This window comes from Vulpes lagopus, chromosome 4 (genome assembly GCF_018345385.1).
Source record: "Vulpes lagopus strain Blue_001 chromosome 4, ASM1834538v1, whole genome shotgun sequence".
Classification (NCBI taxonomy): domain Eukaryota; kingdom Metazoa; phylum Chordata; class Mammalia; order Carnivora; family Canidae; genus Vulpes; species Vulpes lagopus.
The window spans coordinates 62,693,631-62,716,332 of NC_054827.1; the positions used below are offsets into that span (position 1 = coordinate 62,693,631).

At 36.6% G+C, this 22,702-nt stretch overlaps 1 protein-coding gene across 6 annotated transcripts in view; it reads right to left on the minus strand.

Moving 5' to 3' along the window:
- Positions 1 to 22,702, minus strand: part of FER (FER tyrosine kinase) — a 435,215-nt gene that overhangs the window by 90,194 nt on the left and 322,319 nt on the right. For all 6 annotated transcript variants that reach the window (XM_041752267.1, XM_041752266.1, XM_041752262.1 and 3 more), the window contains one exon: positions 18,626 to 18,749. In XM_041752267.1, the coding sequence (XP_041608201.1) occupies positions 18,626 to 18,749 (124 nt within the window). The remainder of the gene's footprint in view (positions 1 to 18,625; positions 18,750 to 22,702) is intronic.

Here is a 22,702-nt window from a genome sequence, read left to right on the forward strand (position 1 = left end):
GCTTCTGTGCTACAACATCAGAGGTGAGTAGATGTGATGTACACCATGTAATGTGGTAAACCTCAAATATTTAACATCTGGCCCTAAAGAAAAAGTTCTAGAGCAAGGATCATCCATTTTTGCCTAATTTATTATCCTTAAAAGTTCCACATCAAAACCTTGCATACATTATTATAGATGTCTTTATAGCCAATGAGGTCTTGGTAGATGGAAAATGAAGACAGTAGTGCCATTTAGAGAATATTAATTAAATCAACTTTAGATCTGTCTCTTCAAGCATTTGCTGTGTTGCTCAATTCAAAAGTGACAAATGGAAAATCACTGACAGCTTTAGTAACCTTAAACTAAATAAATCACTGGTATTAAACTTAGTTCTGGGTACACTATGCTCACCAACTGGCCTCAGGGTAAGTTACAAAAGACATGGCCTAAGGAATCAATTCTGTGACAGATCTTTATACCTTAGAGTGAGGGACATTAATGTAGGGAAATGAACACGCATCGTGGCCTATAAATGGCACACTGCGTGCACAAACAACAGACTTTCATTTCCAAAAATGTCCCTTGGCACCATCATTACCACACACACCTAGAAAGTGTGAGGGCAACACTATCTTAAAAAATGCACCCTTAGGTGTTTGATGCAGACGTTTCTTTTTGGTATCTTGTTTCATTTGTTATCTATTTTCCATTATTTTTCTTTTGCATATTAAATAATTTAACATTGGATGACATTTTGAGTATATTATGCTCTTGGGTACAAATTGGGGAAACTTGCTTTTTGATACCAGATATCATTATCAAAGAACAAATATTTATAAAAAATCAGATATACTTTCTGCTGCAAAAAAATTCAGATTCCTCGACAACAAATCTACATTGCATTCTTTGATGCATGAGTTACTCAGTTGTATTATGTGGCAGACACTGTGCTAGGCAGTAGGATTAGGGCCTTAACATGATTGAAATACGGTCTCACCCCTCCAGAGGTTCCTAGCCTTTGCTGTGCATGAGTGTACATAGAAAGCAACCGCATTTAAACGACTTAAAAGAAATGAGTTACTCAAAGAGAAGTTTCAAATGAAAAATTTAAGCAAATTTCTGTTGCCCCAGGAGGTAAATAAGAAGATCTTCAACAGATACCATCTCAAAGCAGTGGTTCTTAGAACTTTTCATCATGTAATGTAAAAAGGTTCCTGAAATACTGTTGCCCTTGATTCTTAATGTCAAAAAACATAGGAAAAAGATTTATATATATAAAATTTACATTTCTTCTGTATCCTTTCCCTTGCTTAATTGAGGGACTACTGATATGTCTAAGTCATAGATAGGCAGGTGGAAGGTCCTAGGGCCGTGTGAGCTCAGGCAGGAGAGAACCACTTGTCATTCCAGCAATGGCGTAACAAGATTAACTCAATGGCATAACAAGATTAACTCTGCAACAGGTAACTGACTCATCGTGGAAGACGAGCACTGGACTGTGGCATCACCGGGCTGATCCTCCATTCAGCACAGATGGGGGTCTATTCCCATCTCTTCTCAGAACCTAGAGGACTCCAGACCATCACCATGATTTCTTGCATGGAAAAATGACGGACAGGCAGGTAGATCAGGAAAGACCAATGCATCAAAGGAGCAGGGATATCCATGAAAACACGAAAGGTTCCATCCTACTAAAAAGGGGCAGCATACCCGATGTGTCAGGTCAGAACACCGGCTGGCCGCTCTTTTCAGCGAGGTTCAGACAAATGGCCTCGTGACGAACAGGACGTAGAACAGGAGCTTGGAAAACTGCAGTGGCCCTTCTGCGTTAGATATCCCTTTTTAAGTAACACTCAAGTGTTTCGTAAAATGGTTTCAATTCAGCTCTAAAACGGAGCTTTAATAAAGATGGTGGAGAGAAAGCAAATTCCTCTCCCTTCTCATAAAGAAAACCAACAGGCATAATAAATACGTCAGGTGAAACTGTCTTTATGTTGTAGTGTTTTTCTTCTAAAGAAATAAAGCTTTGAACATGGAAATGCGAGGGGCGCTGGAGTGGTTCAATTGGTTGAGCATCTGCCTTTGGCTCAGGTCATGGCCTCAGGGTCCTGGATGGATCAGTGGGGAGTCTGCTTCTCCCTCTCCCTCTCCCTCTGTTCTCCCCGCCCCCACTCATGCACCTGCTGCTCTGTCTCTCAAATAAATAGATAAAATCTTTAAAAAAAGAAAGAAAATGGAAATATGAAAATAAGAGAGAAGTTACATTCATTCAAGCAGCCCTGGGCAGAGCGACCTCTTTCAGTAGTTGCTTTGGAGCCTTGGCGCAGGGAAGACGCGCTGAAGACACACTGACATGGCCACGCAGGTGCCCCAGCAAGTTCTCCCTCAGAACACCAGGCCGGCAGGTGACGTGATGGTTCCTGGCAGTAGATACCCAGAGAGGCCACGTTCTAAATACGAAGGAAAGATTACCATCTGCTTGTAACTCACCCAAAACTTTTTTTTTTGTCCCCACCTTTAATCCACCTCTTCCTTCATTTTTTTCTTTTCCTCTTCTCGCGCGCTTTCGAGCACAATTGCCCCTTCCTCCTAACTGCATAGTAGTTTGACACTACATATAAATGAATTGCCATTCAGTTTTCTCAAAGGCTTTCATATCCCTTATTTTAATTTAACCTTACAGTCACTGGCCATGAGGTAGATAGATTCTGTTCATCCTCTCTTAACAGAGAAGGGGGACGGAGTCTGCATAGTGAGAAATACTCTTTTTCTTTCACATGATAATTATTTTTGGCTTTGTTTAACATTGAAAAACTAGGGAGATATCTTTATTTTAGGTAAACAAATATGCATGCCTTGAGATGTGGGGGGGAAAAACTCAGCAAGAGACACTTTCACTGTTGCTATTGTTAAACTGTAGTCAGTAGAGATTGGTACAAGGCTGTAGTCTGTGTTCACATATGTCATTGTTATCCCACATGTCACAGTGAGTTCTGCTGGGCAAGACTCTCAAGAAGGAAAACCAGTCATTCTCCTGGTTTTCTTCCCAGAAAGGAAAACTTTCCAAAGGAAACAGGTTTCCCTCTATGAATGGTGCTTTTTACAAATCTCTTGTTCCTGACGTTAATTTATTTGTACAGAATTTGGGATATACCTGAATACAATGAAAATATATATTTTCTCTTTCCTTCTCTAGTTGTCATTATTATAGGTGGGAATATAAAGTTATCAAGGCTGATATAATGTAAGATTTTAAAGGAAGCACTAAACCTCAGAATGATTCCTTAAGCAAAGCAAATAAGTTAAATAAACGTTGTTCTGGAGTTAGTGTACCATCAAACTACGTGAGCAGCACCAGAAATGACAAATACTGGATACTGCCATCAAAGTTAAAAGTAACTTTTGAAATTGTCTTATTTTAAAAATCTAGAAGCAGAATGAACTGTTTTTAAATATGTATGTGTAGAGTTCAGAAAAATCACAGACACATTCTTTTGTGTTCGTTTCTTCTCCAGCTCTCTCGGTGATTCATAATTAAAGTTTCAAGACTCACTCATTCATGTATTCATTTTCCTTCCAAAATCTCTACATTGTTATCTTCAGGTCAGACCCCTCCCTTGAGTTCTAGCTCCAAATACTCATCCGCCTACTCAATTGCTTCACAAGTATTTTACAGGCGCTTCCAATTCGACACGCACCAAACTAAACTCATCATTTCCATCTACAACCTGCCCCCACTTCCTCTCCCCAAGGAAACCCATCCTTCTTCCTGTGTTTTCTGAGTGAATAGAGACCTGTCCGCCAAGCTGCACAAGCCAGAAACCCAGATGTTTTGGCACTGACTCCCTTAAAAGCTTCCCTGGTCTATATCTGCTCTTCCCTCCAGTCCCGTCTCTACACTGTCACTAGAGTTATCTGCTTGAAGGAAAAATCTGATCGTTCCCACTCAACACCCTCCAGTGGCTTCCCACTGCTGTAAGGGGCAAGACCGATCTCCTGGACCTGGACCGCCCCCACAGGGTCTGATCCCTGCCACCTCTTCAGTCACATCTCATGTCAACATTAACCTGGCCCTACTCCAACTGCCTTTGGTTGCCTAGGAAGGCTATTCTTACTTCCAATGGATTGTTTCCTCTCTTTTCCACCTTCTCTTACTTACTTCTTAACTGTCCGTTCAAACGTCACTTCTGAGACGCCTCCCATGGCCATAGGATGGAGGCATTTCCTGCTTTCACCTGCTTTCTGGAATGATGATCTGTTAATACAGGTCTCATTCCTTAGACTTGAAGCACCATGAGGACAGAGACCCCCATCTGCGTTGCTCAGCATTTTATCCCAAATGCCAACCCCATGCTTGACACATAGAAAGTAAATGCTGAACGACTTCAGTTAAACATCATGGAACATTTGCCACATGACTGCTTTTCAACACCAAGATGCTTACAAAGTAGATAAAGTATTCTTTAAGAAAGTTATGGGGGGAATAAAAGTAAAATCTTTTAAAGTTCTGATAAATATGGTAAAACTTCAGTGAGGAAATCCCTTGGGAATCAAGCTTATTTTTAAGACAGCTGATCACATAAAAGAAATCAATAATTTGCCCCAGTATTTGTTGGGTGGCTCTTACAGTTTGGAAACCCTCCTGTTCTGTCTTGTTCGCCCCCCCTCCCTCCTGTACTGTTAAACAAATTACAGAGGTATTTTTATATCTTTAACTCTCCTCTCTCATTTTCCTTGAGAGCAGGGAATATGTTTACACAGAGCCTTTTACAAAGAAGGCTATTTGATACACAGTTTATGACTGATTTAATCTGTGCTATAGAGAGGGACTTTAGAAATTACGAATAAAATGAGAAATTTCACCAGGCAGTTTTATATAACATAAAAGCAAAAATGCAAGCACTCCAATAATCTGTTTCTACCAGGATATGTACCTAAGTATAAATTTCACATGAAAATTGTAATTTTCCTTCCTTTACATGATATATATTAAGGGAAAAAACAATACTTAAAAAATTTATAACATGGCATGATGTGATTAAAAAAACACTAAATTTTAAATGACATACTAATTACATTTTCATTTGGTTATAAAGAAGTTTATAGATTATTTGTATATCATACCATATGGTTATGTCCTGCCTTGGGTTTTAAAAAATCTCAAACAGCAGATACAATTATTTTAATTTTATTCCTTCACTAATTTATGTAAGTAACTAGAAGCCTAATTTTAAAGAGGCATAATGGAAATTTTAAGGATGAAGGGGAAAATACTACTAACTGAGAATTAAAGTTACTTGCTGCATACTCTTGATATTAAATGGTAAGGAACTAAGTACTTTGGCAGTGTTCTAGCTATAACATTCACATTCTCACATTATTTACATAATGAATGGACAGAGGGCAGGGAAGGGAGAAAGAGGCTAAATGAAATATGTGCCTACTGAGCACTCTAATACATAATAACACATCTGTTGTTTACTGACAATTATTTCCAAGTATATGTTAAAAATTAATACTTTCTGGCACGTCATAAACTACTGCTTGCTTAAGCCATGATTATTGTCTGAGATAGGACAGGGTCAATATAATAAATAACTACTGTTAGATGAAAACTGAATTGAACCAGGCTAGTATTCTCCCTCTGTTACTCTTGGGAGGATGACACTATTCTGACAAGAGCAGTGATACTGTTTCACTAAAACTCTGAAATAATCACATTCAAATAATTCAAAAAAATGCCTTTAGTATCCTAAAAGTTTCATACTAATGCACAGCAGGCAAAGAATTTTGGTCTGTTGGTACAATACACAGAGGTTTGTGTAAGATATAATTTTTTCTTTCTTTACACATTACAAAGAAATGAATCAGAGAAAAATGAAAATGTAAAATGAACACGTAAGGGTGAAACAAAGTATGATTATTATTCTAGAAAGTCCCTAGTCATGTATTGGCATTCAATCAGCACTTTGGACAGCAGATAAAAGACCTATTTCATTTTTTCATTAATTTATCCATTTATTTATTCATTTGCATGTCAGATATTTATCAAACTCCCACTGCATGAAAAGTACCCAATAAAAAAAGGTTCACAGAAAGTCTGCAGTATTTCTCTCCCCCAAGCAAATCAGACTATGCAATGAAAAAAAGTTCAGCCTTAAAAGGTCGATCTAAGAATACAAAATAGCCAACTATTTCTTTTCCATAACAAAAATATCTATCCAGAAGAAATACAAATAAGTGTACTAGACCACAAACTCTAACTATTCTCTCCAAGCCATTTTATATTTAATAATTAATATAATAGAGGTCATTTTATTCTATAATACATAACCTCCATTAGAAGGAAATGACCTTTTGTATACTAAACAACATAGCAACTGAACAACATCTTCGCTTTCACGCCACTTTGGTTCCACAGATGACATTATTTCTCCAAGAATCAGGTACAATCCACTAGCACTATTAACTAGCAACACTAGTTGCAACATCAGGTTATTCAGTCCAGTAGAAAATAATTATTTTCATTGGCAAGTCAAAAGCCCAGAGACCTCTGGGGGAAAATATGACCCACTATAAATTATGATAAATTATGCATAGATTTAATTTTACTTATCTCTTTAAATCAGTGGGTCGGCATACTAGGATACTATTTGCAAAGTACAGGTCTTAAAGATCTATAACTCATTTAGAAAACATATGTTCAATTTAAATGCAAAAAAAACCCAAAACAAAACAAAACCCTGCAGATGATATTTTAGGTGCCATTCATTTCAAGGTCATTTTTATTCCATTACAAGAATGAGAACACAAGAGGGACACCTGGGTGGCTCAGTGGTTGAGCATCTGGCATGATCCCAGAGTTCCAGGATCGAGTCCAACATCGGACTCCCTATGAGGAGCCTGCTTCTCCCTCTGCCTGTGTCTCTGACTCTCTCTCTGTGTCTCTCATGAATACATAAATAAAATCTTAAAAAAAAAAAAAAGAATTAGAACACAAGAGTGTGGTACAATGAAAATGCCAGAAGTGGTGGTAGCCTGCCACCACTTTTTTTTAATTTTTTTTTATTTTTTTTTACAGAGAGTAAAACATTGGAGAGTGTCTTAGAGTCATCCGAATTTATGAGGAAAATACAGAAAGACCATTTTTTGAAGTTTGTGTGAGAATAGAAAGTCATCTTTTACTCTCTCTTTCTCTGTAAGAGACTATATCTAATATATCAGCAAACCCTAATGGCTTTACCTTCAACATACACCCAGAATGGCTTTACCTTCAACATACACCCAGAATCTGGCCACTTCTCAAGATCTCCACCATTGCCATCCTAGTCCAACTCCCATTTGTTTCCCATTTAGATTATTTCAATAGCTCTCTAACTGGTCTTGCTTCTGCACTTGCCCTCTTACAGTCTATTTAAAAAAAAAAAAAAAGGAATTCCAACTGATCTTTCAAAAACCTGGGATAGATCAAATCAGTTCTTAATAGCCCCCATGTCATGCAGCATAAAGGCAAAGCCCTTTCAATGGCTTACAAGGTTTTCATGATCTGGCCACTCAATAAGTAACCTCATTTTCTATCTCCGTTGTTGGTCTTCTTTAGACACACCAACATGCTCCCATCTCAGGATCTTTTTGCCCTTGCTACACCCACTGATATTCACATGGTTCACTCCTTTCTCTCTTCTGGGTCTTCCCTATAAAATAGCGTCTGCTCCAGCCTCCCATTCTCTTTTATACTATTTTCTTACTCTGTATAATATTTATTACCACGTGGAATATTTTATATTTACTTATTACTTTTTAAGTGCATTGTCTTCTTCCCTTCATTTGTGTAAGCTCCAGAAGGATGGGGCTTTGTTTCGTGCACTGTGGAAGGGAGACAGAGATGGTCACCCCAAAATATGCTTTTTGGCATAAGGATTATTTTCAGCTGAGTATTTTTCCAGAAATAGCAGATACAGGGGAAGTTTTACAATGGAGTAGAAGTTACCCTTTTGTAAGAGATATTTACAAGGGAGCTCTCCATTTATAGGACTGTCTGCCTCCCTGTACCAGGAAGAGAAAGTTGACTCTAAATCTCTAGAAAATCTTATCAACAGAGAAGACACTAATTTGAATCTGTGTTACCAATCCTACCCTTGTTTACTGCTTTGCCTGATAACTTCCCACAACTGGCCTCCCTCCCACCGTCTACACATCTTCTTTAGTCTTCAGCTGGAGCTCTGGAGTTGGTATTTAAGGTGGTGGCTTAGACAAACTGGGAAGTTACTCAGTTTTCCCAGGTCTCTCCCACGTTTACAGGAAACATACATGTTGTTTAACTTCTGTTTTTCCCATTAACCCTCTATTACACGGGTGTCTCTAACAAAAACCTAGAAGATTAGAGGGAAAATTAGTTTTTCCTCCTCTCTACCACTGTAACCACAGTATCTAGACTGGGGCCTGGCCCAAACATACCCAGGGTTGGGGACACGCAGGCAAGAGGGTAATGGGAGTAAGGTGGCAAACTACAGAGCTATGGGCTGGAGATAGAGATCAGCTGCCCAGAGATACCTAGGCTTTAACTAGAGTGAGGATGTGGCCTTGTTGACACCAAGTTTGGTACAAAAAATGTTTAGCCCAATACTTAAAACATTATTTTTTTTTCTTTTTTAAAGATTTTATTTATTCATGTGTCTCAGAGAGAGAGAGAGAGAGGCAGAGGCAGAGGGAGAAGCAGGCTCCACGCAGGGAGCCCCAGGCGATCCCGGGACCAGGACCACACCCCAGGCTGAAGGCGGCGCCAAGCCCCCCCCCCCAATACTTAAAACATTAAACAAAATCAGACAGATGTATAGATGGTCCCTGAGTGGCTTTATTTTGGTTCAGACTCTCATGTTAGCATGAAAATGAGCTTCTGAGATTCAACAAGGCCCAAATCTGCTCACACACCGTTAGGAAGTCTGAGGACCATGGTAAAATGAAGAGATATCCTGCATTTGCTCTTTCTTTATGAGTCCATCTTTTTCTGAAAAGTTTCTGTATCCTTGGCTAACTAGACAACTGAATTTAATCTTACAATAGTGTGGACATGTGTGATCCCTTCTAGGTATGTTTTGGTCCCCTTGAAATGTTGTGGGGGATATTTCATAGTGGAGAACCTTGAAATACTTCTTTTCTACTCAAATAATAGAGTTTCCTTCTCTAATCCAAATCAGTGTGTCAGGGAAATTATTATTCTCTTCATTTTATATTAGAAGAAATAGAAACACAATAAGTAACTTCATTTATCCATGCAATGATTTTTTTTTTTAACTGATCACCAACTAGATGCTGGTAACTATTCTCTGTATTGAGGAATGAACAAAACAAAGTCAATATCCTCATGGATCTCACATTCTAGTTGAAGGACATAGACAAAAAAGCAAACCAGTATTTTATATATATATATATATATATATATATATATATATATATATATATATATACATACACACACACACACACACATATATACACACACACACACACCACCACCACCACCACTCTTATACATATGTATATATTTATACATGCACATATATGCATATGTAGATATAAATAAATGTCAGGTCATGATAAGGACTGATGAAATATAAAGCAGGGAAAGGTTATAGGAAATGCCATGATGCGGGTAGGGGAAGGTTCCAAAAGTCACACAACTAACATGGTAGAGAGACAGGATTCAAACATAGAGCCTTCCAATGTCCAATCTGTTGTTTTAACAACTATGCTGAAGCTGCTAAGTGGCTCGGCAAATGCTAACCTTCCAGCCTATTAGAGTTGGCAATGCAGAGAGAGACAGTCTGATGGGGACAGAAACACTTTGACAGGGAAATCTGAGCATGAAAAGGGGTTCTAGTGGTGCTTGGTATCTAATACAGAATGGATAATATTTGAAAACAAAAATTAGGCAAGTCTCCTGCCCCTCCCCTAGTAATTCTCAAAATTAGTAAGGTCAGTCAGTGTCTGGTAAACGGCACAGGCTTGGGTTCTCTAGATCCATATGTTTGTTGACTGCTCTGATGGTCCCTTGAAGGCGGGAGAATAGGAAGCAATTTGCAAGTGAGAAGGTTAGGCTTGTTTTTCTGTCATCTGTGTTCTAACAGATTTCTTAGAGGCCAGAATTTCCATTTGACCAAGACTAATTAGAAGAAGCTAGCTACTCTGACATGAATCATGTTTGACTTGAGAACTTGAATACAACCAGTGGTCACCCAAATCTCTGGGATAATGTGTGGGATGTGTTCTGAGTTCCATAGTTCTGAGTGTGATCTCCTGCCTGTTATTTAGACTCAGTATGAGTTAGGATTCAAGAAGACTGCAAGGACTGAGTACAGGAAAGAGTCAAGCTGGACAGCCCTAAACCATGGTACTGTGAAGGAATGAATCATCCTGGGAAAATATGGAGATAAGACCTAAAAGGATTCTCTTATCCCTACAATAGGCTTTCCTGTAAATCATTACTTAATGGTCTTAAATTTTGCTTCATGAGAGAAATTTCCACATGGTTGATCATACTCTCAAACAGGAAGAAACTGGAAATATATTCAACACATAGTTTAAATGTTTTGCTTAGATTCCCAGGCTTGTCATTAACTCAATCTAGACGTGAATCTTCCCCTTACCACTTGGTATGACACTGGACAAGTTATGCATGTTTTTTTGTGGTTCAATCTCTTTTACTATAAAACGAAGATGAGTGGTACCATTTTCATTGAAACAGGGGGACTAAATAAAATAGTGAACGTATTTGCCAAATAGTAAACACCTGATGAATACATGATAACCTTTTGGGGGGCCTGCTTCATAAATGCCCCAACCTCTGAGAATCATCCTCTCACACATTGAGATTGGCTCCTGTGAATCTGTGTAATGATGACTCTGCACACTCTCCCCTGTCTAGCCATCTTATTGATTAAAACAGGGGTAGACACCTTATATAAGCTGGGCCAATCAATTCTTTCTGCCAAGAATTTGAAGTTGGACCTCAAAGACTCATTAGTTATCTGCAGATGCCAGGCCTGGAAAGTTATATTGATTCAAATGTCACTTGAGAGCCCTTTACAAATGGAGCAGAGGAATGCCGTCTTCATAGCAAGAGGGAAATGAAGCGGAGAAACAGAAACACAGAGGAAAAGACAGAAAGAGATGCTGTCTTCGTCCCTGAACACTTCCCGGTTCCTAATTCCAATGGCTTCCAAGGATGGCTGAACTTCCTGTGTCCTGAGTTCTGTGAGAAAAGTCTATTTTTCTTATAATAAGTGTCCTATGCTTAAGTTAGCTTAAGCGGTTTCTGTTCTTTGTGATCAAAGAGGTCCTTAGAAAAAGTGGTAACTTGAACATTTATAGGAGTTTAATGGGAAAGCTCACTTTTGACATTCTGAACCAGGAATGTATTTACGGTAATTAACTGAATAAAAGTGAGAAATAACAGAGAAGAGATATAAACCAACTCCCCTCTGATCATTTCAATGTAACATAGGACAAAGCTAGCCCCAACCAAATTATGAGATAGCTTCAATATGCTATTCTCTTTTTTCCCCTCCCTTCTCATTTTCAAGGACTGTTTACTAGATGGCCCTGAATTCTCAAACAGTGTCTTATATATGCTGTGTCTTTCCTACCAGTGACCATAAATCAAAACTTCTCTTTCTTTGATCCTTTCGCCCAAATCCTTCATTTTTGTTTTCTAAGAAGGCAGTTAGATCCTCTGCTATGTTAACTTAAGCCAACACGTTAATTGATTCTAATGTAAGAGAAGATCTCCTTTTTCATTCCTGGAAATATATATGTGACTTTAGGGGAAAATCCCTTAATTAAAATGAATGAAACTAGTGATGGGAAACTCTGACACTGAATAAAGTAGCAGGATAATTTTTAGAAAAGTGCTTTTGTGATATCTTTTGTATACTAATCACATTGCATATGCAAATACCAACTATAGTAGAAAAAAATGTTAGGGAACGACTGCATTTTTTTTTACATATTTGAAATTATTGAACACTCCTTTCTGAACTGTAGCAAAATTGGTTTAGAAGCTAAAAATGAAAGTACAGCTTAATATATTCAAAATCGTAATCAAATGTTGGAACAAGAAAATTAGTCATAAATGCTTAGTCAACTAACTGAGATTATCACATTTCTATGCTAATCCTGTGTTTTTAATTAACGGATAGAGCAGAAGGGAGTATCTACACAACAGTGTGTAAAAAAATGCAAAAATAAATTTTCAAGTTCTAATTGAATAGAGAGGCAATAACAAAATACTGCTTCATTCCAGCAACTCTTCATCAAAAACAACAAAGAACACCTTGGTGTATCTTTCTAAAATTACATTTCACAGGCTTCAGCATCCTCTTCTGTTTTTAATCACGAACATAAAGAGTCCAGATGTTAAATATAAGCTGAGCCATCACACTGAGTACCATCTGGCCTTCGTCTCTGAATCTCCTAACTGGTCAGAAGATGAATTTCTTCCGGAAAGCAGCTGAGTCCACGGCAGTGATTCAGAGTATAAGCTCTAGAACTAGAGTGCTGGGATCCATATCTTGGAGTTGCCACTTTCTTTTCATATGATCTTGGGAAAGATAATCAACCTCTCTAACCATAAGTTTCCTCATGTAAAAAATGGGACTAACAATAATAGCTACCATTGTTTTGAGGATTTATTCATTCACCAGTAAGTGCCTGGCACCATTCCAGGCTTTTGGAATCCAACAGTGAACACTACAAGTTAAACATCATTGCCCTCATGAAGCTTACATTCTCAGATATTCCATCTAAAGCATCTAATTAGCACAGTGCCTAGTACTCTAAGTTCTGTTGGGATTACGAATGCTGGAATGGAGACAGAGTGAAACACCTGCTTTCAAATGACTGGGAATGTGTTGGAACGAAGTCAGCACATTTAAGATCTAGCTAGCCGTGGCTCTGCCACTAACTGTTTAGATAGCTTTAATTTAATCTCTGGGCCTCAATTATTTAATCGGTAAGTTGGCCTTAAGGTCCCTTTTATTGAATACATGGCAATTCATGAGAGACATAACAGGTGAAGTTTTAAAAACATTAAAGGAACTATTTCCCTTTGCCTATTTTAGATTTATCTTACTATTAAAATGATATTAAGATACATTAAGCACAAGAATATATTTTTAGGACATTAAGCACAAGAATATATTTTTAGGACATTGAAAGCTTTCAAAGAAAGAGCTCAAATGCTAGGTTCTCAGTTGCAATTAAAAAAAAAAATAGAGAAATCTTCAAGAATCACTGGAAAAATACAGATGATCAGTCTCATACCCAAATCTCCGGTTTCACAAAGCATGAAATCACAAAAAAACAAAACCAAACAAATAAACAAAAAAACCCAAAATGAGACAGAAGTAGCCCCTTACATTTTTCTTAAAAAGTAACACATTCCTTAAGCCTAATCAGAAACCACTGGATCAAACAATCTCTTTCTAGAACATATTTAGGTGAAATGTAATATTGTTCCTTTTTGGACAATCTTAGCTTTCCTTAATTAGTTTTTCTAATGAAATTTAAAAATAAAATTGATCCATATCTACTTCTTTTCATAAATTATTCATTTTTCAAGTTTTGTAAGTTTTACTCAAATTACTTTTCTTTTCCAGTTAAAAATCCTAGCATTTTAACTTTCTTAAAATCATCCTAGGGCAGCCTGGGTGGCTCAATGGTTTAGCGTCACCTTCAGCCCTGGGCATGATCCTGGAGACCCGGGATCGAGTCCCACATCGGACTCCCTTCAGGGAGCCTGCTTCTCCCTCTGCCTGTGTCTCTACCTCTCTCTTTCTCTCTCATGAATAAATAAAATCTTAAAAAATAAATAAATAAAATCATCCCAGTATGTGGCTTGATACTCCTGCAGCTTAGCCGAATTAAATGGTATACATGGACCCTGTTTACCTGGCTCCATCCTTCAGACTTCCCATTCGGATAATATTGAACTCTTTAGTCTCATGATTAAGTCCTGCTTTTTCATGAAAAATATTGTTAACTTTTCCTTAGCTGGAATATTCCTTCCTTTTCCATTCAGCAACACCAAGTCTCACTCCGTGTCTTCTACAATTACTGACTGCTCTCAACATAGTCCCGATTACTCCCATGATACCCCACCCCATGCTGAAAGGTTATATTGGACCCTCTTAGTAGTACTCTGATGGCATTTTGCACCTATTTCCACTAAATTAATTATCTCTTTGCATAATTATTTTTTATTACATATATCCGAAGGCAGGGACAATGATATTCTTATTGACATCAGAGTAGGCACAGAGTAGGCAAATATTCACATTTGTGAAGTACTGGAAATATCTTCATTCTCAATGGATAAGCAAAACCCTTATTAAACAATAAATCTATCTGATCTTACGTACTTTAATTTGTGGAGTTAATAGCCTTACTCCATAATGACAGAACGTCATTGTGATAAAGTGGCCAAAAACAAAGAGAAATCAGTCCAAGTTTTAAAATTAGAAAATAAAATCATTTTCTACAAGCATCTCTCCAAAAACAACTTTTCTGGTATTAACGTACAATATCATGAAATTAAGAAATGCTCCCCAAATTCCCCACAGATTGATCTTTAACGCAAACACATGCAAATAAAAGCTTATCCTCTCTTTACTTTCCTCAGACACCAAAGAACATGGCAGAGAGACAACTTTTAGAAATAAACCAAAATAAAAATAAATCGTGTAGAGTAAGATTCATCAGCAATAAAACCATAAATGCCACTCCCTTTATATCTAGTATAATGCCAAGCTTCAATCCACTTAACATCAAAATTAATCAGGTTTAATGCTTTTCCTAGAGTGGCATCTAACAATCTAGTAACATACCATACACACACAGCCCAAAGTTTATCAACATACTTCAAATCTTCATATAAAGTTCAAATAGGAAAGAAGACTTCACACTGGCCTATAGTATAATTATAAAGAAAATGCAGATAATTATCACTACATTGAAACACAAAATATCCAGCAATTCACTAGCTATAAACAGAAATAGTTTCAATTAGAAATTAAGGTATCAAGAGAACCCTTCTGGAAGTTAAATGGAAATTACAACAAGGACATTTCCAAAAGCAGGCCATTTGTTTATGCAATTACTTCCTTTCCATTTTACAGCTGTCATACTTACTTATCTATAATGAAACATTGCTCTTTTCATAGTAATCAAAACAATAAAACAAAGCTAAAGAAAGAAAATGTGTGCCCCCCCCCCAATTTAGGGTATTATTTTGAGGAGAGACAATTAAAAATATTTCTAAGAATTCCAGGGACTTTGAATCATTGAACAGGGTACAGTATATAAGTTCATATTAAATTTAAAGCACATTAAAAATGTTTGCTTTGATCTGTGGGACAAAGACTTCACAATTTATATATATTTTATAATATTTTAGTAATATATTTTAGCAATATTTGGGGATGTTAAGAATATGGCTTGGTGCCTTTCTTCACTACTTGGAAACCAAAACTTTCGATCATGTTTAATCAATTTTTAACATACCTCATTAGAAAGTTTTCCAATGAGGAAAAAATACTTTTTGCTGTAGTAAATACTATATATTTATATTTTTGTATTTGGTATTTCTTAGGAGAAAAAAAGAACACAACGTATCTTGAGTGCATCTTTTAACTATAAATCAATTGACATCCATTGCAATTATTGTTGCTACCACAGAAACAGTTTCATAGGATGACACATAGGAATAGGGTTCTATGGCACAATTCACTTCTATAAAAAATTCAACACAAAGAATATTTTATTTACTCAACATAGTGTCACGTGTTGGTGAGGTATTGAAATGAAAAGAAAAAGAAAATGAATTCATCCAAAAGAGCATTTACATAAATTTCAAGAGTAACAAAAGACCACTGGCTAGAGGGATCATAAAATTCAACCACTAATCAAGATTAAGAAGGAAAAATAGAAAAGCAGGTGGTTTAGAAGGAATCAATGGAAGTGAGGGGAGAAAAAACATTACATCATTGCTATAATGTAGCTAATAAGGAAAACCATTAAAAAAAAAAAAAGAAAAGCATTGATTAAAGACAAAAAGAAAATAGTCATGCCACAGATGACAAATATGGGGCATAGTGTTAATGCTTATCAGTGCCCTAACAGATGTGACAGATCAATCACTGGATTCTTTGCTGCTGATTCCGGAATCCTTCTCAATACACAACACAGAGAGCCACTGGAAACTGAAATCTATTTGTCAAACCTGCTTTCAGTGGTATTGTTTAAGATAGTCAATCAAAAACCTTCCCCACAGGCAAATCCTAAAGGTATAGGTACAACCTTCTGGGATACATGCTCAAGCATGGGTTGACAGTTAAAATTTTTGAATGCATGAAAATTCTAAACAAGGAAAATGGAAAAATAACATGACAGCAGACAATGTTATGATTCGGTGAGTAAGATCAATTTTTAAAAGCTAACTGTCATCTACAACAGAACAGTTTCAATTCTGATGATACAGGCACTTAAAAAAATATAGTCAACCAGTAGCAAGAAAAGCAATCACCACAAAAGTAGCAAGAAATTGAAACAATTCCCTCAATCACAATGCAACAGAAATTAAAGACTGCTACTGGTAACTGACAATTAATTAAGTAGTTTCAGTACTGTTTATTCACTGACTCTAAGGCTCTAGATAGTCTAATGGTTTGGGAAAACAAACCTGAGACAAAATGAATAACTATGGATAGAGAATTTGATGCCTGAAGTAGCTTTAACATATGAGCAGCCAACATTAGAGATTTTCTCTAAATGAAGAGCAAAACCCTGCATTGTCCCTTTTAACAAAAAATGTTTTGTTTTCCTAATGAAATGAATGATAATGCAATTCTTGTGCAAAATCAAATATTTTTTTAAAGTATTTAAAATTATCTATTATAATGTGATTTGATCTCTCATCATAGGAAGTAAAAGAAAAATACAAGGACAGTGGTTAAGTTTAGTTGTCTTAATTTCCAGAAATACAGTATCTTTATTGAAATGTATTTTAAAATATATGTGACTGCTGAGCCATATTGGAAACACAGGATATAATTTTAATTTTAGAATAAAATTGAGTAGGTGGCAAAATTTTTTGGAAAAATCAATTTGATAGAGTAGGCAGTTAGCCAGACATAAGCAGGGAACAGGTATTTTCTGACCATTAAGAAGGGCAGAAAGCAAGTTTCAACCAGCCAGGAGAAACACTGGGGGCACACGCATACTCTTCCCTGTAACTGCTGCCCTACAATAAGTTATAGTTTCACGATAACACATTTGCATAGTGGTTTTGACCTTGCCCTCCTCTTGCAGGGGGATGGCTCCATGACAGCTCAGAGGAGGACCATGTAGGGCCAAAAACTCCCCGTCCCTATTGCAGGAGGAGACCTTGGATGATTGGTGGCAACTCTAGTCAGAGACCACCTAGCTATGATCCATACCCTTGCAGGCATAAAAAAAAGAAAGACCACTCCAGCCCCTGGTGCAGTTGCTGTCTCTGGGCCTGCCTGCTTGTCCACCTCGAGAATGGGCTTTTGCTGTCATTGCTATTAAACTCTTGTTTATTTGAGAGTTTGGATCTAGATTCTTTCTTGGCCAAACTCAGGAACTGAGGCAGGGGCCAGGGGCCAGAGATGGAATAGATGGGACGCGCCGCTCACACACTGAGAGCACATAAACATACATCTCAGGTGAAGATACCTTTGTTCTGCTATAATGTGATTTGATCTGTCATCATAAGAAGTAAAAGAAAAATACATCAGTCATACAATTTTACCAGAATGTGAAGTCAAAGCCTACGTAATGAAACACATCAGAAAAAAATGGACTTCAACAACGGAACCAATTTAGATAAAGTCCAAAACAGTTCAATCTGACAATGAACTCTGTTCCAAGTCAAATAGTATCATGTGCTGTTTCCAGTGAATGAGAACTGCATCAATGCCCCACTTCATCTTGCTTGTATACACGTAGCCATACTTGGGATCTCACATGAATTCTGCAAGACATCTTAAGTTGTGTTGACATTCAGCAGTGAAGAACATTTTCAGCTATTAAGCAACTAAAACCACAATCTATAAAAGCACTACAACCAAGTCACTGCTCTTAATGTGATTAGATAACGTTTTCTAAAATCTCCATTGAAATGACCATTATGTATTTTCTACCCTTGGCCGATTCACTATCATCAACTGTTGTTTTATTATTATGCTCTTCCATGACTTTATAAGTAATTTCTTGCAAAATGAGAATAAGGGAGCACAGGAAGCAATCTTATTTAGCTGTAAGACTACAGCTGATTACGTGACTAACTTGTGGTACATCTTATCGGTATGTCATTCATGATTATAATGCAATAGACTGTAATCAGGAAGCTCATTGTCTAGTTGGGTGGACTCACTTCAGGTAAGAAAAAAAACAAGTGTTTCGGTGAACTATATGAAACAACTATCAGAGAAGGCTTTCCCACAAAATATGAAAAACAAGAAAATAATTTTGCGAAAGAATTTCATTGCTATATTGCAGCAAATATGTCACTTTCCTAACATTCTAATGGCAAAACCAGAAAATGTTTAAAAAATGTTTTCCTTACCTGTGTATACAGTTTTTACTCTCGAGATAGGACATACCAGAAGCAGCATCTAATGAAAACTTCACTAATTGTTTGAGTTTTATTTCATCCTTCTTCTTTCTCAGAAAGGACAGGAAATCACCTCCTAGAAGAATTGACAGACGAGCAATGAGATATAATCATGACGTACGGCTTACTAGAGATACAGAACAGGACAGGAAAAATTACACATTTGGCCACGCTTTCTGCCCATTTTGTTTGACGTGAGGATAAACCAAAATATGAAAATAACACACCTATTAGAAAACAGCATAAACTTACCTAAGATATAGCGTAAGTACTTTAAGTGCTTCACACTGTGTCTTACTCAACACACAACATTCAATCAAACTCACGCAATTCTTCTATTTGTAATTTCTCACCAATTTGCCTGGCTAAAATTTTCTGTGAAATTTTATTTTCTCTAATACCAAATAAAACATTATAACTATTATGAGTTTAAAATGTAAATTATATCAAATTAGTTACTAGATTCAGTGACTGCTTATGATAATTATGTCACTGGTGGTAGAGCTGGGGGTGGGGTGAGGGAGCTATGGTTTTGATAGGATTTAATCGCTGAGCCAGACTGTATTTTTGTGCATCAAATTTCCCTTAGTAGTGTTATGTCTTTTGAGCAATTCATAATAAAAGTAAAGAACTTAGATCTCAAAGGAAATTGAACTAGAAGAAGTTTAAGTCTTTCTATCTTAGGGAAAATGAAACTGAGCAGAGTGGTATCTTAGAGCAACTCCTTAAACCAGCACAGTCCAGAAGAAATACAACACAGTAATTTTCAATTTTCTGGTAGCCACATTTGGAAACGTAACAACAAAAAAGATGAAATTCATTTTAATAATATATGTTTTCTTTAGCCCAATATATCCAAAATATATCAGTATGGATCATAAAAATTACAGTGGAAATATTTTACATTTTACCATCCTAAATCTTTAAAATATATGCTTTATTTTACACTTTGTGGGACATCTCATATATTTGATCTGTATTTAGATTTCATAAAATTTATAGTTGAAAAAGAAGATTCACATGCCTAAGTTGTTTCAAACATGTTTAAAATTTTCTAATAACTGAATCATACCCATTTTCAATTGATTAAAATTAAATGAAATTCAAAATTCAGTTCTTAGAAGCACTAGCCACATTTCAGAAGCTGAGGAGCCACCTATCACCGGTGACAACCATATTAAAATAGTGTAGACCTTCAACTGTGCATTCATTCTTCACATAGCATTAAAGGCTATGGGAAGGCTCGATTATTCTTCCTTGTTAGTATAGAGTACGTTGCATTTTTTTAAGTTAAATATATTAGAATGAATATTCTGTCAAAACAAATTATTCCCACTTTCTCTATTAGGCCCTCAGATTTTAAGCCAGAATTTTACAAGAGGGATTAGCATTTTCATAGCCATTTCCTAAATTTTGTAGTCCTTAAGGATCCAGGTTTCCTTAAATAGAGCCACTCTAAAGGTGGAGACTTAATGGCTTTTTCTTTAATGAGAGTACCTGGAAAATAAACAATTGCCCAACTCTACTTATAATGTTGTCTTTCTCTAACTTCTCTTATTCAAAAATCAAGTGTTAGGCAATTTAGGTGGGCCATTTACAAAATCAATAGCTATATGCTTAAAAATAACCTTAACAGTGACAGATAACTTCTTTTTTCTGTTCTTTTAAAAAGAGTATTAAATGTATTCAATTACTAAGAAGATTATTGAAAGTCTATTACGCTTAACTTAATTTTCTGAACAAAATACACAAAAGCAACAGCAAGTAGCAAAGTTAACCAATGATTTCTCTACTTTAATAGGTGTGTCAATTAAGTGGACTTGAAATCAATATTTAGTTCAAGTTATTCCTTGGGCCAATATTCACATGTATTTATTATTTTGTTAGTTATGTAGTGGCTTATTTTAGAAAAAGTGCAGACTTCTGGTCTTGAAACTACATAGCATTTTGTTTAAGCTTTGGAATAGCTTTCAAATGAAAAGAGCTTTTCTGGAATTTGGGCTAAAGCAGCCTATGACATAACCTCAGTGTTCTGTGAAATCGTAATATTTCTTTCCAAAAGTTAGCTCAAATTCAAGCACTTTTCTATCTGCCTCCTGTTCCTTTTTAAATTTACTCCTTTGGGGATGCCTGGGTGGCTCAGTAGTCGAGTATCTGCCTCCAGCTCAGGGCATGATCCTGGGGTCCCAGGGGTCTCAGGATCGAGTCCCACATTGGGTTCCCATAGGGAGCCTGCTTCTCCCTCTGCCTGTGCCTCTGCCTCTCTGTGTCTTTCATGATTAAATAAATAAAATCTTAAAAAAAAAAAATGTAGTCCTTCAGTGAATCCTCCTTTACTCCCTAACTGCTGCCCCAAATGGTAAACCCTAGGAAGAGAATTGTGCCTCTGTTGCTCGGTATTATCATTTCAGAGGCTACCACACCATGTCTAGCATGAAATAATACCTCAATAAACATCTCTGGAATGAATGGGTAAACAATGTGTACATATCTCATTTTGCAGCTTCTAAGCTCTCCATGAAGACAAGAATCATTTTTCACTCATTTTGACATTTCTTCCCTAGTCGCTCTCTAATGGTGAGACCTATGCTTTTTAAGTACTTGTTCAATGTTAAAATAGTGTTGAGAAAAGGATATTACATTTCTTATCAATGGCACCGGATGGATGCCATAAAATTCTTTAAATTCCAACAATAAAACTTAGTGCATTTAAGACTGAGCTCATTTTGACAGATGCTTCTGTAACCCTAATGCCTTAAAAACTGCATCACTTAAAAAAAAATTATCTACCAAGGACTGCTTCTTTGCAAATCAAACTAAAATAACAAATGCATAATATAAAGAAAAGACAACACTTAGCATTACAAATTGCCTGAACAATGGTGCCAAGTCAAAAAAGGTAAAGTACTAAAAAGGAGAATGACATACAGCTCTTTCCAAATACTGAGATACAGCCAAAGACACAGACCAAGGATTGTCTGATTGCCTCTTAGCTAATCCAACAATATTTCTGCCTTAGAGAAATTCCTTGCTTAAAATCATTAAATTATCAGAGCAAATTGTAAACTGATTTCCAACTTCTAGTTATTCGAGACACAGAATGATCTGAAGTAAAGGAGGAAAGCTGCACCATGCCACAGCCCTAGTCAGCGTCTTATAGAGCACTGCAGAGAAGCAAAGCCTTCTATGAAAACGAATAATTGTGATTCAGTCCTGAAAGTCTGAGCCTTGGGCAAATATAAGCGTAAGAAGAAGTAAACTCCCCAGGAGATAGAGTTTGAGACTAAAGGTAAGTTACCCAGGAAATAGTTCAGACTGGGCCAGGATGTTCCCTGAGGCACAATACTTGATTATTACAATTAAGCAAAGAACACCTGGAGAGTGACATCAGATGATAGAGTTTTTAGTAACCACTGTCACTTATTGTAGAGGACAGTATCCATTCCTTTGAAATTCTCCTGTCATTTTCATCACCTGCCCAGTTAAAGAGCCTCTCTTAGAATCTGTGATATACACAATAATTATATATACTCTCCCTATGTTTATATGTGTTTGCATATATGTACGTGTGTGCATATGCAGAGAGTATAGACTACCATTCCCACTATAGTAAGGATCTTGGTGTTCAAAGTGGGCAAAACAAGATATTAATTCCCTTTTGTAAATCTGTCTTAACAAGGATTGTCTCTATACAGATATACTGTACATTTAAATAAAAACAAGATGGATTATTTTCAAGAATACTTCATCAGTGATAGGTTTCTAAGACAATATTTATTTTTATAGGCCATTTTTGGTTTACCACGGAGATGGCATGACATAAATGTAATAGACTTTCAATAATCTTCTTAGTAATTGAATGACCTAGGTCTGATTACCTATGTGGCCCTAGGTAAGTTGTTTAATCTTTTTTTTTTCTAAGATTTTATTTATATTTCTAAGAGAGAGAGAGAGAGAGAGAGCGCACAAATAGGGGGTGGCAGCAGAGTGAGAGGGAGAAGCAGACTCCCCACTGGGCAGGGAGCCCAA